Below are 16,738 nucleotides of genomic sequence, written 5' to 3' on the forward strand. Positions count from 1 at the left end.
TTCATTGAACATTAAAACATCTGATTACGAATAAGTACAATTGTTCAATTACTATTAAACTTATACTTCATGCAATAATATTTGGAAAGTTGATTAAAATAGTAATGTTGCCAAAGAATTACTTTCGTTCATGATTTGGAAAGAAATAATAAGGCTAAATAGAATGTCAAAACCGAAAGTCGCAAATTCAAGGTCCGAGCTCACGTGGTTGAGATCCCATGTTAAGCTTTGAATCAACGCCTTACATCGGTTGGTCTTCGGTAGGTCAGTGCACGAAATGGCGTTACTGTCTTAAATCTCAGGGTCTATGAGTCATAATCGATCGACTAGAACGTCATTTGACAAACGACAGTTGAAACTAGTGGGCGTGAAAAAGTGTCGGAATTTATACCATCTGAGTAATGTTAGAGAACGTTTCGTAAACTGTGCTACATTTTAAATATTTTATTTCGATAAAGGTGCAAATGCTATGCAGGCGTATGATTAAAAAATGTGCTGTTCATGGAAACGATACGTCATCAAAAGCAACAGCAAGAGATGGTTAAGTCGCTTTCGTTTTTGACCTTCCAAGATGCTTCCCACAGTGGGCTAGCAATCACAGCAAATGTTGATGATATTCTGACAAAAGTCGAGCATAACTTGCAAGCAAGCAATCATGACGACGCCAATGATCTAGGCATCCATCACGTAACAGTACTAAACTGGTTGCAGAGAGATGGCTACAAAAAAAAAAAAGAAAAAAACGCTCGACAACTGAGTGCCATATGATATGATTCAAAAAATATTAACTTGGTCGAATTTATATCTGCGCTTCTCCACTGAAACAAAACGATCTCGAGCCATTTCTGAAGCGATTCATCACGAGTAATGAACAATGGAATACAGCATGAAAGTCTGTTGGTTATTCGATGCCTTTGAGTGTACATTTTGTATCACGAACTGCTGCCACCGACCAGAATGGTAGAGATTTGGACCCGTACTGTCGATAGCCACCACGATTGCACCTAGGAATTCAAATGAAACGCCCAAAACTGGTTAACAGAAAGGATATCTATATCATGCTAACAATGCCAGACTGCATACATCTTTCATGAAATTCAGAGAACTTGCCTGGAATATTTTTACGATAAATCGTATAGCACTACTTGACAGTCATACTAGTATGTTTTGGTATCTGCAGAACTTCCTCAATAATAGTTGTTCCTTAGTTTTACAAAAGGCCTACGTAATCAAGTGTTTTCTTCTTTCTTGACAAGAAACAACAAAATTCAGTAGCAAAGGACTAATGGTATTGCCAGGAAAATGGTAAAATATCATTGAACAAAATGGCGTATATGACGTCTCATAATGTTATTTTCAAATAACAATACATGGATTCTCACTTTTGACCTCCAAAGGTTCAATGCAGTTTACACAATCTGATATAACCTCGATACTGAAGAGGACGTTGAACTTCAAATCAAACAATCCTACAAATAAGATAAAACATTCACATGTATAATTACAAAGCTAGCGAGGCTCTAACGAAACAAGGTCGTCAGTCAAACTCTGTTTTTTAAGACATTTATGACATGAAGGCGCGTACTGTTAGGTGAGTAGATTGTGACGGTGACGTTCTCCAATAAACTGGGAAGTTCAGTAAGACGGTAGTATTGAGACGGAGAACAACATGGTTTCATTGTTAAAGTATTGTATTTTACATAAATTGTGAAAGCAACTCGCATTCCGCCCACATTTTCGTCTACTACCTTGTCGTCCTGTCCCAGGAAGAAAAGTCATAGTTGGCTTCAAAACTACGAAGCAACAGATCAAACATGAAGAATAAATAGTAGTGCAAGAAGTGCTAGGGCTCTCGAAAATGTGGAGACTACGCCTTGCGATGACAAGAAACCTTCAATGATCTGTCCCGCGTCATAGCGCTGCTCTTGGAACTTCAAATCGAACACTGGGAAAAGTTTAGAATATAGCTATTCACAAATGAATTACAAAATAGAGCTTTGAAGTTTATCAAAGTATATCGACTATTAAAATATACCATATTCAAATAAGAAAAATACTAAAACCGTTTTCTTTACCATTAAATATTTACAGATATTTTGAACTAATTATACATAAATAATGTGTAGTCAAACATTCAAAAAAATGTCATTTTCTACTTTCGCTATTTGGTATATCTAGAAATGTTACAGAAGTCGAAATTATTTTATTTACGACAAGAAGTTTAATGTAACCAGGCAGTAAAATGTGAAAAGAGCATAAGTTCGGCAGAAATGGTTTGCTTATTTCAATTAAGATTTCTTATAGAACTATTAACATTAGCCATATTTTTTAAAGTGCAACTCCTAAGAGAACTGTTGTGTAGAAAACGAAGGAAAAGGAAATTATAAAGAATGAAGAAACACATCACGTCAATCTTAATAGGATGCGTCGCACTTGAAGTTGAAGAAGAAGGAAAAATTGCGTTCATTTTACAAAGATTTGCTAGCCAGTTCTACATAGGTTGAATAATAATAAGAAGGTTGTGTCTCAGCATTACAAGATTTCCGTAGCTGATATAGGAATGTGCTGCAATGAAATGTGGCGAGTGGTGATAGCTCTGTGTTATACAATCAAAGCCACCGATGTCGGGAAAAGAGGAAGAAAGTGGAAGCGCCATTAACAACATGTTTGGGAAACACGAATAACATTAATGAATTAACACTGAAGTAGCACGTAGGTACAGTGCACAACATTTGTAAGAACTTCTTAATGACGTTTTCGCCAAAATGAAGAAAGAACTCGGGAGTACTACGATACAAGAGAAAGCATTATCGGTTCTGTATGGCGGTTCCTGCTATATATCGACAAAGATTGACGCAGTGATGAAGTACAACGTCTCCAACAAATGTATTGTGACAGAAGATGACAGAGATGGAGTTGATTACACTGAATACGTGTAACAGGCACTCCTCTGTGCATAAAGCCAGGTACGAGTTATAATAATATTGAAATCACTTTTTCATCTAGCTCTTCTAGAAAAAAAATAATATTAAATGAACTGAGCAAAGAGACATCATATGCTAGACTATTTTATTTAATAGCTAAATGAATTTATAAATATTTTTAAAAAGTTATTAGTGTATCTCTTCTTCATGCTCCAAGAATGTTGTCATTTGAAAAGAAATGATAAAAACAAGAATATTTACGAAAACAGATTTTATTTACTCTCATGAAACCGAAATGTTCTGAAACGTCAACTATATATATCATGCAGAATAATGCCAAAAGTAGATATTAATGATATACTTGCAGAACAAGGGGGATTACTATCGTTGAAATACGCTTGAGAACAGAAATATCCAATTAAAACAAAACACGTCACAACATACAGAGGTTGATTCATTCATATTGAGTCGAATTTGGATGTGCCACTTACCTAGAAAATGCCGTGTTTCTATCACCGGTTAAGTTCAATCTGCAGGCTACTCCTGCTGACTATTGACCGCCAATGGAGTTTATTTTGCAGAAAACTGTGCTGCAGCTGGACTATGGTTATTGCATAACACTCTTTTCGTAGGCTTTCCCCAGGCCGCAAAAGATGCGGACTTGATGGGACAGGCACTACTTGAGGAGTCTAAAAGAACAATAGTCCATTGAGCTGTCATCTGGACTCTCGACATGGATGTCAGAGAAAAGAATTGGCGGAATTCGTTTCCTGTTTCATACAGTGACAAAATTCCAGCGATATTATTGCCTGTGGCTGGATGTCTTTCCTTATTGCAGCTCAATCTGGTTCATGTTTTGTCTATTTTGCTGAGATTTCAAGCTGGTACACTTCAGTCAGGACATGAGTCTGGTATTACGCAGCATTCATTTTGATGTTTTGCTCCAAACATCTTTCGGAGACATAGTTCATCCCTGTCCGAGAAACTGGCCACAATTATGAAGCTTTCTGTGAATCTTTCTATGCACTGGGAGAAGAACGTGCTTCGGCCCTTGGCGTCTAAAGGTTTGTACGAAATTGCACGAATTTTCTCAAAGTCTGTAAAGTAAATCTACTTATCAAGAGTAGCAACAAACTTCTACAGATCTCTCGCGAGATCACGTTCATACAGCCTGCTGTAGTTCCTTTTTCGCTCAGCTACAAAAGATGGTTTCAAAGCATGAACACTGCTCTTGCGAACGACCGTGAGGTGTAACACCTGTCAATAACATAATTATCGTATGCGATGTGCGGAATTTGCTGGCCATTGCACGTCGTGTGTGTGGAATTTTTGGAGGTCACCATACCCCGAACCACGGCCAATAGGGGCAGAATTCTCTTTATGGGCGGCCAGTTTCTAGGTGTTCGCGTCCGTGCTTCTCATATTTCCGCTAATATGATTCACAGTTGCAAGACTTACACAAAAATTACGCACTTGGCACATTTCTACGATGAGTGACGCCGTGAACGTAGCGTCGGAAAGGGTCACAATGAACCTTTTTCAGATACTGTTCAGTTACGGTGGCATCAGACTACTCTCGACCACTGCTCTACTGTGAGACTAACGGGATACTGATGATTTTCTTGTGTCAAGCTCACGGCGAGGGGCCATGCATGCGCCATGTAGTTACATATTGACTTCGGCTCAATATAAATGAATCAACCTCTGTATTAATTCAATGAAAAATATATTTTCAAGTAGAAACATTCAAATGGCTTTGAGTACTTTTTTTATTTGGTTATTAGAAATTTTATACTACATTCTAACTAGAAAATATTGTAAAATAAGTTAAGACGAAATTATATGTCAGCTCTGAACACAATATGAATTTCTAAAAACATGCGTATTATATGTCTATAACTTAAATGAAAATATATAATTTTATATAGGTAAAGTTATAATTAAAGATTGCTAGTTCAACCAATGTAAAATGTACTCTGCTAGATTCATTTGATGTACATCAATCAAGACAAGGAAGTTCCAGATGAAAAGATACTGTATCTGTGTAATCTTACATTTTGAAGTTTCCTGCTACGAGAGCAAGAAACAGAGATATAGAACAATTGTGGTCCTTTTTCACGCATAAACTATTACATCTTTCTTTCCAATTGACCTAACAAATTGATTACAAGTTGCAGAACATACAGCGAATGCTCGCTTTGCATTAAGTCGAGAACTATCTTTGTCTGTACTGAATATAAAAGCGTATAAAATCCTCCTCGTCGAATTTCCTTTTTTAATTTTATTTTATTCGTCACTTGTTATTCCACGCTAGTGGCTTTTGTCGTCATGGAAGCTTTTTCTGTAGTTTCTTTCTCAGATTTGCTGTGTCACGTTTTACGCAGTTCAAAACAAAAGCAACGTTCTTTCACAAGAAGCATTAATGGAAGAGCAGTATGGTCCAATGGTAGCGATATCTTTCGGTTGTTCTGCATGGCGTTACTGTGTCGATTATATGCAATATAATGTATGTAGTAGCTGATTCAGAATATCTTCTTGAAACACCTAAAGTTTTATAAATAAAGCGACAACTATTCTTACACTATTGATATGCCGTTATTAAAAGATACTCATATGAATGAGTCGTTATATTCCTTTAATTTTGTTATATAAATCAAAAAGATAGCCTACTCCTGTTGTCAAATGGTTAGCGGGTATGAAGTTTCAAAGCGTTAACATATCATGTACTTTCGGATAACTCACAGACATTTTAGAAGTACGCACAATACTATTGTCAGGAATTAGGAAAATATTAATTCTAAAGAGAAAGAACTACAGTCATGAGAGTAGAAAATTACGGCAACAGACGCAAAACTCACTTGCAACCGTTTTAGTACATACCTTCTTTAATTTGTAGTGTCAAAGAATTGTGTTTGTCAAATTAAAGCAAAATTTGAACAAAATTCCCACAACGATCCATAGAGGCGCATGATCTATTACGTTTAGTATAATTTCGTATATCCAAACACTAACAAAATTTATTCATTTTGAAGAAATTCTAAATATGGAATTCGAAACTTAATAATAATAATAATAATAATAATAATAACAATAATAATAATAATAATAATAATAATAATAATAATAATAATAATAATAATTATTATTATTATTATTATTATTATTATTATTATTATTATTATTATAACAAGAAGAAGAAGAAAAAGAAGAAGATAATCCGTTTTTTTCACTGGTATGGTAATCAGTATGTGAACCATTTGTGCACGTATTCACATGTTCAACTTTTAATAAGACAGCATTGACATTTGAAAGCATGATGATTCAGATTTTAACCACGGTGCTAAAAAGTGACGTTAATGTTAAATAAATAAAGAAACAACTAGCACTTCGTGCACTTTATCAATTATAGTTATGATTCATTGTTTCATGTCACGTCTCATAACATATGGATTTAGAATCCTTGTTTCTTAATATCAGTTTCGAATGTAAGAAGTATCCAGAGAAAGTACTTATTCGCTACTTTCGCTAGGAATCATCAGACACAATAGTTCGATAACTAAAATTGCAGAAAAAATCGAAATGCGAAAATTCTAATCATTGTCAAGCCAAATGCATATAACATTGGTAGAGAGCTTGCGAGATGTCTTCGTTGACTTCACTCTGATATATCTGTATAAGAGATGTTGGGAAACATTGAACTTATTTTGCGTGTTTCTATCTTTAGTAATACCTATAATAAACTATGTGTTTAATTGTCGTAATTTGAGAGCAAACCACACGGAACAATAAAACTAGCAATACATCTTAAAACGTACGTAATACTAGGTAACGTTACTTCTGTTTTCGATAACAGATTGGCTCGTGTTTAAGAATGACTTCATTATTTGTTCCAGGTATACCACAGCGACGGAATCGACTCTGTTATTAGTAACAACTTTGCGTCTTTCAGCATTTCGCTTGCTGTTTCAAGCATCAAAGACAAAATTTCAATTAGATTTAAATCTAGAAAATTTGGTGCACAACGCGATATGGTGTTTGAATGTTCTTCAAATCATGTATACCATGTATACCATGTTCTTCATATCATGTTTTGAGCCACGTGAGCACGACATATTTAATCTTGGAAGATAAGGATGTTTACTGCATATTAATCATGCTAGGAAAAGAAAAGAAAGAGAAAGAAAGAAACGTTTAGTATCTAAAAATATTCAAATAAACACTGGTTATGTTTGCGTTTACCTGTATGAGTGAGCATATTTCGTTGAAAAGAACGTGTTTACAGTATCACAGAATTTTGTCAAGTTTGAACAACTTACTTTACTGAACATTTGATACACTCGAGAACTTGTATCATTGAAATACAGACAGAAAAAAGTGCGACTCGTCGGACAACATTACACGTTCCCAGTGTTATAGTTCAGTCTCTATGACCCTGAGGTCGATTGAAGATCTACAGCCTTACTTGTGAGAAGTGACTCCTTTCGTGGTACTGGACTACAAATGCCTATTTCATTGTATGAAGTTGTCTGTCCGAAATTGGTTTGAATATATAGTTATATTCACAAAATTAAACAAGGAAGAGAAATCTTTTGTAAAACTGATCATTATGTTCAGACGAAAAATTTCAATGTCAAAATGAAGAGGTTACACTGAGAAAAAATATTGTAGGTGGCTTACATAAAAAGGTAGGTTACATGCGTAATTCCTGTAATTTTTGGACTTAACGTACAGCAGACGTATAACTGAAAACGCATGTTTTATAATACTTTCCATATAAGTGTTCCATCTATACGTACTTTCCGTATGAAACAATATAGGCAGTCAGGATATCACATATAAGTGGACGTACGAGAGGACATATAGCTGAGGAATGTAACATAAGTATATTCCTGTGATATAAGGAAAACTGTTAGATGTCAGACATCCTGCAAAGGCATGATGTAACATCTAAGGGCAGTACGTATGTAGCACATAAATAATGTATGCTCCATACTGATTTCTGTAGTAAGTAAGAGTATACCGTATATTTGTACAACATACCGCTGTCCGGAGAACCGATTTTTCTCAATGAAGTTAAGGGCTAATGTGGATAAGATAATCTAGAATGGCAACCTTCCAATGGTGGCAGAATACATATACGATGGTGATTTAGTCTAAACAAACAGTACTTTAAATCTTACTTTAATTTTTATATCTATTTCAATGTAGATAGTTCTATATTGTTCTGTGCATGGAGTTGTGTTGTAAATATTCACAACTTCCTTCTCAAAGTTAGTATTGCTAATATCCAAATTTGTGTCAAAGCGAGACACAGGAAAACAATACATTTCGACTGCACGGATAACAGCTAATGTAAGAGTATGAAACCAACACATACCCTTATATACACTCTTTCTTTCGTCATATAAAGTTATGTTATGCTGATTTATTACGATTAGTATGTTGTAAACTGAAGAAAGGTATTTTTATACGAGAGGAAAAGAATGAATAAAAAAGGAAAATTACAACCTTAATGGCCACATAACACCGAGAAACAAAACTGAATAATGTTCACTAGAGAAAATGGTAATAATATTCGTATTCAAGATTATAAAAATGAAATATGTGGTCTACAAATCATCAATCACCCAAACACTTTTACTTTTCATTACTTCAACGTAATACTTTAAAAAAATGTTTTGTGAAAAAAAAATAATGCAGATTCTAGACATACTTAATTACTGCAGAAAACGGTCTAACTTTGCATATTACATTCACATTATTTTGATGAGAAACACGTTCTATTGCAACAGCTATATAAATGTTGATAGTAATCTGTCTCTGTCAGGTTTAGTCATAAAATTCAGTTTTATGACAAATTTTGTATATATAATTTCCAGTCATAATCTGCAGATTTGTTTGTGGTAAGAATACCTCATAATAAAATCCATTCTCAACATTTCATGCGTTTGCTTCAAACTAGAATCATGTGCTATCACATTTTTATATAACGCGTAAACAATAAGAAAAGCTTATGAGTGTAATAAAGCTATTGTCGGGAACTCCTTAAAAGGCAAAACGAAACTGGAGCAAATAAAGATATCTGCTAATGAAAAGTTAACAAGATGCGGCCAAATAAATATGATAAAAGACCAGTATATCCATCTCACATCCAACGGATATATAGTATCACACGGTAATACTCAATTCTACTGAATAAGAAGTGCATGTCAAGTGGGTATTTACAGGAGCAGTGGCAGATCCAGGACGGACTTCTAGAGGGGAGATGGGGACAAGCGCAATTAAATATAATTTCTCTTTCACTTTGCTTTTGCAACACTAGTGCCTGTTCTGCTAGGGGAAACAAACGACCCTTCGCATCCCATTTTGATCCGTCTATTACACAAGATACATACATGTTCAAGAAGTATAGTATCTTGTAGAAAACTACATTTAGAGTCACAACTAGAAATTAACTGCACGTAAAGCATGTAGATAAAAAAAACTTTTTCTAATAATTTTTCTAATTTTCCACTTACCATTGCACACAATTTTTTAATATTGAATAATTATTTCAATGTAAGAGCAAATTTAGAACATAGCTTCTTTTGGTGTACCACAGCTTGGAATCAGCCCGATATATATATGTATTCTTCTTAGTACAGGTATCTTAGAAGTGTATTTTTCTGCAAGAATTCGTTGTCTTGGACACCCAGGAAGTCCGTCAGAATATGCGTTTAACCCTTATCCGGGCAACCGGGGCCTCCCAGGCCCAGTAGCTTCATTTTTCTAAAATTTCTCAATAACCATACATATTTCGAAGACATAAATTACTGAATTCTTCTATCTTTCGTCGAAGTTAAAATCATGAACATATCGAGTTGGTAAAGCTTTTTGTTAAATTTGAAAATCTTTTCCTGACGTAACCGGGCAACCGGGGCCTAGGAGGCCCCGTATAACTTTAGTGAAATTCCTGTCAAATATTAGATCAAATTGTCACATAATTATATATTGAACATGTGACTATTGTAACCTTTAGTCTGAACAGTAAGTGACAATAGGCATTGATTTTGTGTATTCTGCACTTAAAATATATACTGGGCCTCACAGGCCCCGGTTGCCCGTTTACGTTACAAAAATGTCTTGCCCAGATAAGGGTTAATGTTAAGTAGTAACACAGAATACAATGCGGACTAGATATAATGCTGTGTGATGAAGAAAATCACTTGACCAAGTCAATATTCTCTCAAATGTGTTTCTGTTCATGACATCATTCGAAATGAGAGGCTTGCTAAAATCTCTACTTTCGTCAGTTGCTTGCACGTAAACTGATGCTTGTTTAACTTCCTGTACAACTTGTTATCGAGGATAGATAAATATAATTTTACCAATGATAGGATTCTGTGAAAGCTTTCATTGAATAACTAGAGCTTAAACAAAGTAACTTTTTTCATTCTAAAGCGCCAACAGTTTTCAAAGACGAATTTTGTAAATTGTGCGTCACTTTCTCGTCATGTTCTTCTTAGTACATTTGTTTGGACAGCTTTCATTGTCTTCTTCTAAATAGATAATTTGTGCACTTTGACGTGACAAACGTGGATCTCACTAACGAAAAGTGTTCAGATGGTATGAGTAATTACAGGCACTTCAGAAGCTGAGTACGTACAACTCTGGAGCTGATACAACTGAAATTCTACCGAAATAGAACTGTAAATACCACCCAGTTGCTTAGTAAATTTCGTATCCTTGCAAAATTGTCGATGCGTTCATTTGACTATGACTGTTATGCTCGTGTAATTATGTATCAATGGTTTTGACGTACATATCATAATCGCTGAAAGAACTGTAGTCCACTTTATTTATTTCTTCTCTATCTATGTCGTAATCAACACTGACCAACCTTAACTGCATTCAAAAGTTCTAATATTGGGCTATGTGAGCGCAAAGTTCTAATGTTGGGCTCGGTTTGAACATGGTTTACATTGATGCTACGCACATACGCTTAAGCACAAACATTGATATCTTTGTTAGGACCTACAGATATTATACACAAAATTGGTGTAAAACATGTTTCGAAACCGAACTTATTAAGTTAAAATCTTTCCAAATATTAAATAAAAGAGTGCAAAATATAGCTAAATGTTAGCTCATGTGCTATCAGCATACAACATTTCACATTCTATTTCAGATGAGAACATACAACGATCAGTAACAATTGTTGTGAAATCTGGGGATGGTAGGACACGGTGGTACCTATCGTCATGTATATATTTTACTTTAATATTAATTGAAATATTAAAGTTACGTTTCTACTTTAGCACACACACAAATACGTATGCATAAAATAATTACAATTAGCTCTCGGCGTAAGCATAGGGGAGTTTATGCAAATAGTTTCACTCTAGGTGTATATGCGTATGTGATATGTGCAAAAATACCATAGCCAAATGGATAAAAAGTGTTATATTAGGTAGCCGGGACCAAGTAGACTTGTCTCGGCTGAACTTAGTTGTATGTGGCACTTCTCGGTAATTACTGGCTGGATCCGAAAGCGGGCAAATCGTCTAGGAAATAAAGATCGCTATATCTGGTAGAAGGGCTCGGTCGGGGAGAGGCTCGGATTGACAACAAAGGATGTGTTCTACACTCTTTGAACGTCGGTAGTTTCTGAGTTCGGTTCACTTCGGCTTGTTTCAAACCAACTTGTGAGTCTCGACAATTCACGGACGTTAGATAGCACAAGTGACCGTAAATATGGGTCTGGCGCCTAGTTAATTTAAGTCCGTCGGAAAAATGTTCTCAAGATATATATATATATATATATATATATATATATATATATATATATATATATATATATATATATATATATATATATATATACACCTAGGTATATATAGTACAATGCAGTGATGTCGAGGCTTCGTCGTAGTGAGAGGCTAGATAGTTCAGGAGATTTTTAAAGCAAATTTCCAACCAGGAGGCTATACCCAAACTGATGAAACACAAGATCAGAAAAATGTAAGAACGTGCAACAAAGTCAATTCATGGTTCACATTAGCTTTGAAATCACAAAACAAACCAACATTTATATAAAATAACTTTGTGACAGTTTCCACTGACGCTGATGAAGCCCAATATGTTCAATTAGTGGGCGAAACTGAACATAATTATTATTTTAAAATAAACGTTACTTTGTCCAGTGATTTGTTTTCCTAGGTCAAGAACATGCATTTCTCCCGCTTTGATGTCTGGTTTCTGGTGAATCAAATCTTAAAACCTGTAAATGAACATTCTCTATTTTTTTTATTAATGTTTCGTTGTATTACCGCGTATACAATATACATTCTGTTCTTTTAATTTACAGGCTTCCTTCTAGAAAAGAGATACTATTAACAAAAATAAATAATAAATAAGTTGTGATTAACTCACAAAAGATAAATGTATGTAACTGTGTTCCTTATTTAGGTGGCGCAAACCAGAATTTCGTACCGTTTTGTTATAGTTGCACGAATAACCTTTAGAACTTGACGCTTAACTATTCAAAATTTCAAGCTTTTAATCGTTCATTGTTTCTTGGTTTTCTTGTGAGAAAAGTAATTTGTGACACTGGACATTGAAGAAATGGTGCAACCGTAGAAGTATAATGTGCTGTAGTAACGTTTCAGTCTGCATGTGCTGAAAAGTTGTTGATATCCGTTTCCAGTTTAAAAAATGTTTTAAAAAACATTCCTTTCTGGCTGTACCCCGTGCGAACGGGTGCGTTAATTTAAGGGAGACAGAGGCCAACTGAAGTCTCTCAAGGTCCTGGTGTCCAATTTGCGTAATTACAGCAAAAATCGTTATCTTAAAATCCCGCCATACTGCTTTTTGAACCTGTAATCTTGCAGAATTCCTTCATGTCACTGTGGAAAGAATATTGGCAGTATATATAAAGTTGTCAAGGTCAGTTTATGTTGAGTCACTCGAAAGCTGAGTAAAGGAGAATTACGAATATTAACAGTTGTCGGTCTTCTCACAAGGAACAATATTGGCAATGGCCAATCATTGTAATCTATTATCACAATGGATGAAATATTTATTCCTCTCCCAACTTAATCCTGAGGCATAAAAGTAGTCTACAGAGTGGAAACACTCCTCTCATTTGCCCCCCCCCCCAAGGATTGCTACAATCCTTCAAATGAGAGTTTTTGTGACATCTTTTTGAACAAATGTAGGCCAATTTCTGTACCGAAGTGAGAAATGATTATCGGCAATTCATTATTCAAACATTGGTTAAGCAAATAATATCCAATGTCTGGACAGCGCAGAAACATCGTTTAACTTCACAAATCAGGTTTTTCGTCTACTAGAACAATGCACAAAGTAACAAATTCCTAACATTCACTTTTGTGCCCTTCGAAGTACTTTTTCCAATATTATATATATATATATATATATATATATATATATATATATATATATATATATATATATATATATATATATATATATACACTTCATAGTGCTCTTTGCAGTATTAAAGAGTATTCCCGTTCTGCAAAAAAGCCTGAAGATATATTCTATTACACACTAAAGTACTTGCACGCCGTAGCGAGATGTACCAACGAAATACTTACCTTCTTCATCATCATCATCTTCTTCTTCTTCTTCTATTATTATTATTATTATTATTATTATTATTATTATTATTATTATTATTATTATTATTATTATTATTATTATTATTATTATTATTGCAAGTTGAACTTCTATGCGCTTGACATGTTCCCACCATCCGTAAGTGATGTCATCGATTTCAAAAGAGGCATTCAAAAAATCTTAACAGAAGTTTGCAAATGCAGTTCAAAATTTTTAACCCTGTTTGCTTAAGAACGTAATCTAGAGTATATTTGAAAAGTAAGAAAATATCTGAAATTCCAAGTAACTTTTCCTCTTATTTTCAGTATCGTTTCAACTTTTAGTATCTTAACTATACGAGATAACAGGCACGTTGCCATCACAAATTTCAAAGGCAACATTAACTACAAACAAATATTTACTAAAATATGGTTAAACGAGTAATGAATAAACAGCAAATAATAATTTACTGTGGCATCAGTACTTTAGTGATGGTTTACAGTATTATTTTTCTATGCTGAAAATTTTATTCATTATAACATTTTATAGAATCATGTTTTTCAAGATCCTTCCTCTGGATTGATTTTAGAATGGATACCAGAAATAGATTTTTTATTTTGTTTCGGCAGTATGGCAATCTTTCTTCTGGCGAACAATTATATATCTTTAAATTCCCAAAATTCTTTGCCTTAGCTGGTTGATCTTTTAGAGTTGATAGTACAGCATGATTTTTCAGGGTTTTTTTTTTTTTTTTTTTTTTTTTGTTACTGTATACGGTCTAAGGTAATAGCGTAAATATTTGGCTATTTCGTTTCTTCCAGCAGAAGAGATGTGGTGCGTCTTCTTCAAAACAGAATTGACAAGTTTTAGTGTCACATTCCGTTTATTTTCTTAAGCATCTATGTTTTAATAGGTAATACCGGCTTTTGAACGGCAATCATTTTCTCGTGAATGTCCAATGGGTGCTCTGAATAATTGATCGATTGAGGTTTAATGGAGCGTCTACGTCACTTGTTTCCGTCATCGTTACGATCAACATCATGATTACGATAAAAATAAACATCAAAATATAACAAAAACTGCTGTAAAAAGAAACAAAAATCTACATGAAGAGATAATAATAATAATAATAATAATAATAATAATAATAATAATAATAATAATAATAATAATAATAATAATAATATATATGAATAACAAATATATAACAATAACAGTAAATTGGAAATGTATATCAATAACACTAAATAGTAATAATGGTAACAATAGGGAAACAATATAAAAATAAATTATAGAAAAACGATTTTAAAAATCCGAAAGTAACGCTTAACGCAAAATGAAAACCTACAATAAAAGATAATATAAGTAACATCCTCATCATTTTCATCTGATAATGTACAATTTTCACAAAATCAACAGGAATTTTTACCTCTAATATTTTCAGATGGTTCGTCAGGGACTTATAAATATTTTAAATGGTACATCGGCATACTGAAAGTTGTGAGCAACATTTTTTCATAACTGTAATCTTTATTTGCAAATGAAACCAAATATATAATCTCAGCCTACAGACCATTCTTTCATTTTTCCACATAGTCTCCGTTTCTTGCACACATTTTCCCCATCCCCGATATTCAAGTTTGACAATACCCTTGCGATAGAATATTGTTCCAGATGCCCATAGACACTGACGCACTGCTTACCGACAATTCTCCAGTGTCTCATAGCGAAGACCTCGCATCTGTTCCTTCACAAAACCGAAAAAGATTTTAGTCGGAGGGTGACATGTCGGGTCTGTAGAAAGGATGTGGAAATATTTCCCACCCAAATATCCTAATCTCCTCCATAGAGGCATGTGTAGTATGGGAACGCGTATTATCTTGTTAAAGGACGGTCTTCTTTGCAGAAGTTTATCACGCAAGGCACGTCGGAGCTCCAAAAGTGTCTGGATGTAGCAGCAAGAATTTATGGTTTGTCCAGGTTCTGATAGCAGCCCTCCCACACAGTCTATAAATGTAGAACTCCAATCTAAAATGTTGATTCAGAAAATGAAGTAGCCACAGCAATTCAGACATAAGTGTAGTGTCATTATGTGTTATTACATTTCAAAATGACGGGTTAGGTTTCAGGAAGAAAACCTTCGCCGCTTATGGCCAATTAGTTATGTATACTTTCCAAAAGAATTATTTATCCATATATATACAATATATTCTTTAATAAGTAACAATATTGCCCAGGTAACTTTCAACGTTTCTTTTATTATAATATTCTATTTAATCTGTTCTGTAATCTTTTCTCCTTCATAGACGTAGTCTTGAATTGAGTTAAATTTCCTGTTGCAATTTCTTGCTTCAAAAAGTATAATTTAGTGACTTAAAAGTAATTTTCGGATGTGGTTCAAAATGTTAAGCGCTGTCTACTTAAGAACTAAGATGAGAATATATTTTGGAAAGGAAAAAAGTTCATTAAAATTCGAGTAACGTTTTTTCTTCTTTTCATAATCGTATTAACATCTGAGTATCTTAACGGTATCAACCAATAAGCACGCTGCCAATGAAAACTTCAAACACATCATTAACTACAAAAAATCTTAACTAAACTAATATGTGGTTAAACAAATAATGGACAAACAAACAAATAATCTACAGTAACGCGATCACTTTAATGGCACGTTACTCACTAAATTCCACGTGAGGCTAACTTACCTTACTTTGTCCCAGAAAATAGGCTAATTCGTTAAGATCGAGTTTCTTACCTGTAGAAAGAAGAAAAATGAAATAAATACAACACATTATATTAAAGGTACGTACGAACAACAGTTACTTCATAATTTTTGATTCAATCTAGAACTGTTGGTTTTATATAATGCAAACAATATTAACAAGATTGTCATATTTAATTATTACAAAGCGGAGTTAGAAGATCTTAAGTTCACGAAAGTCAGTTCTTCAAAGAAAAATGCAATGAAATTAGTATAAAAGAGTCTGTAAAATAAAAAAAAATAACTATAGCTTTCAAATTCCCAAAAGACGTATTTACTACATAGTTATTAATCTACCTGTTGTGCTGTGTGGTTGCGAAACATGGTGGCTTACTCTGAAGGAAGAACATAGGCTGAAAGTATTTGAGAACAAGATACTGAGACGAATGTTCGGACCCAAGAGGAATGGGAATGGGGAACGGCGGAAACTTCATAACGAGGAACTACGTACATA

At 34.1% G+C, this 16,738-nt stretch overlaps 1 protein-coding gene across 1 annotated transcript in view; it reads right to left on the reverse strand.

Annotated features, from left to right (window-relative positions):
• Window positions 1–1,356: 1,356 nt before the first annotated feature.
• The window catches only part of LOC145661659 (uncharacterized), a 41,690-nt gene continuing 26,308 nt past the window's right edge, over window positions 1,357–16,738 (reverse strand). Inside the window, exon 2 of the mRNA XM_081726984.1 lies at window positions 1,357–1,469. Coding sequence (XP_081583110.1) covers window positions 1,357–1,469 — 113 coding nt within the window. The remainder of the gene's footprint in view (window positions 1,470–16,738) is intronic.

The sequence above is a fragment of the Thermobia domestica genome, chromosome 10, assembly GCF_964235325.1.
Source record: "Thermobia domestica chromosome 10, izTheDome1.hap1.1, whole genome shotgun sequence".
Taxonomy (NCBI): domain Eukaryota; kingdom Metazoa; phylum Arthropoda; class Insecta; order Zygentoma; family Lepismatidae; genus Thermobia; species Thermobia domestica.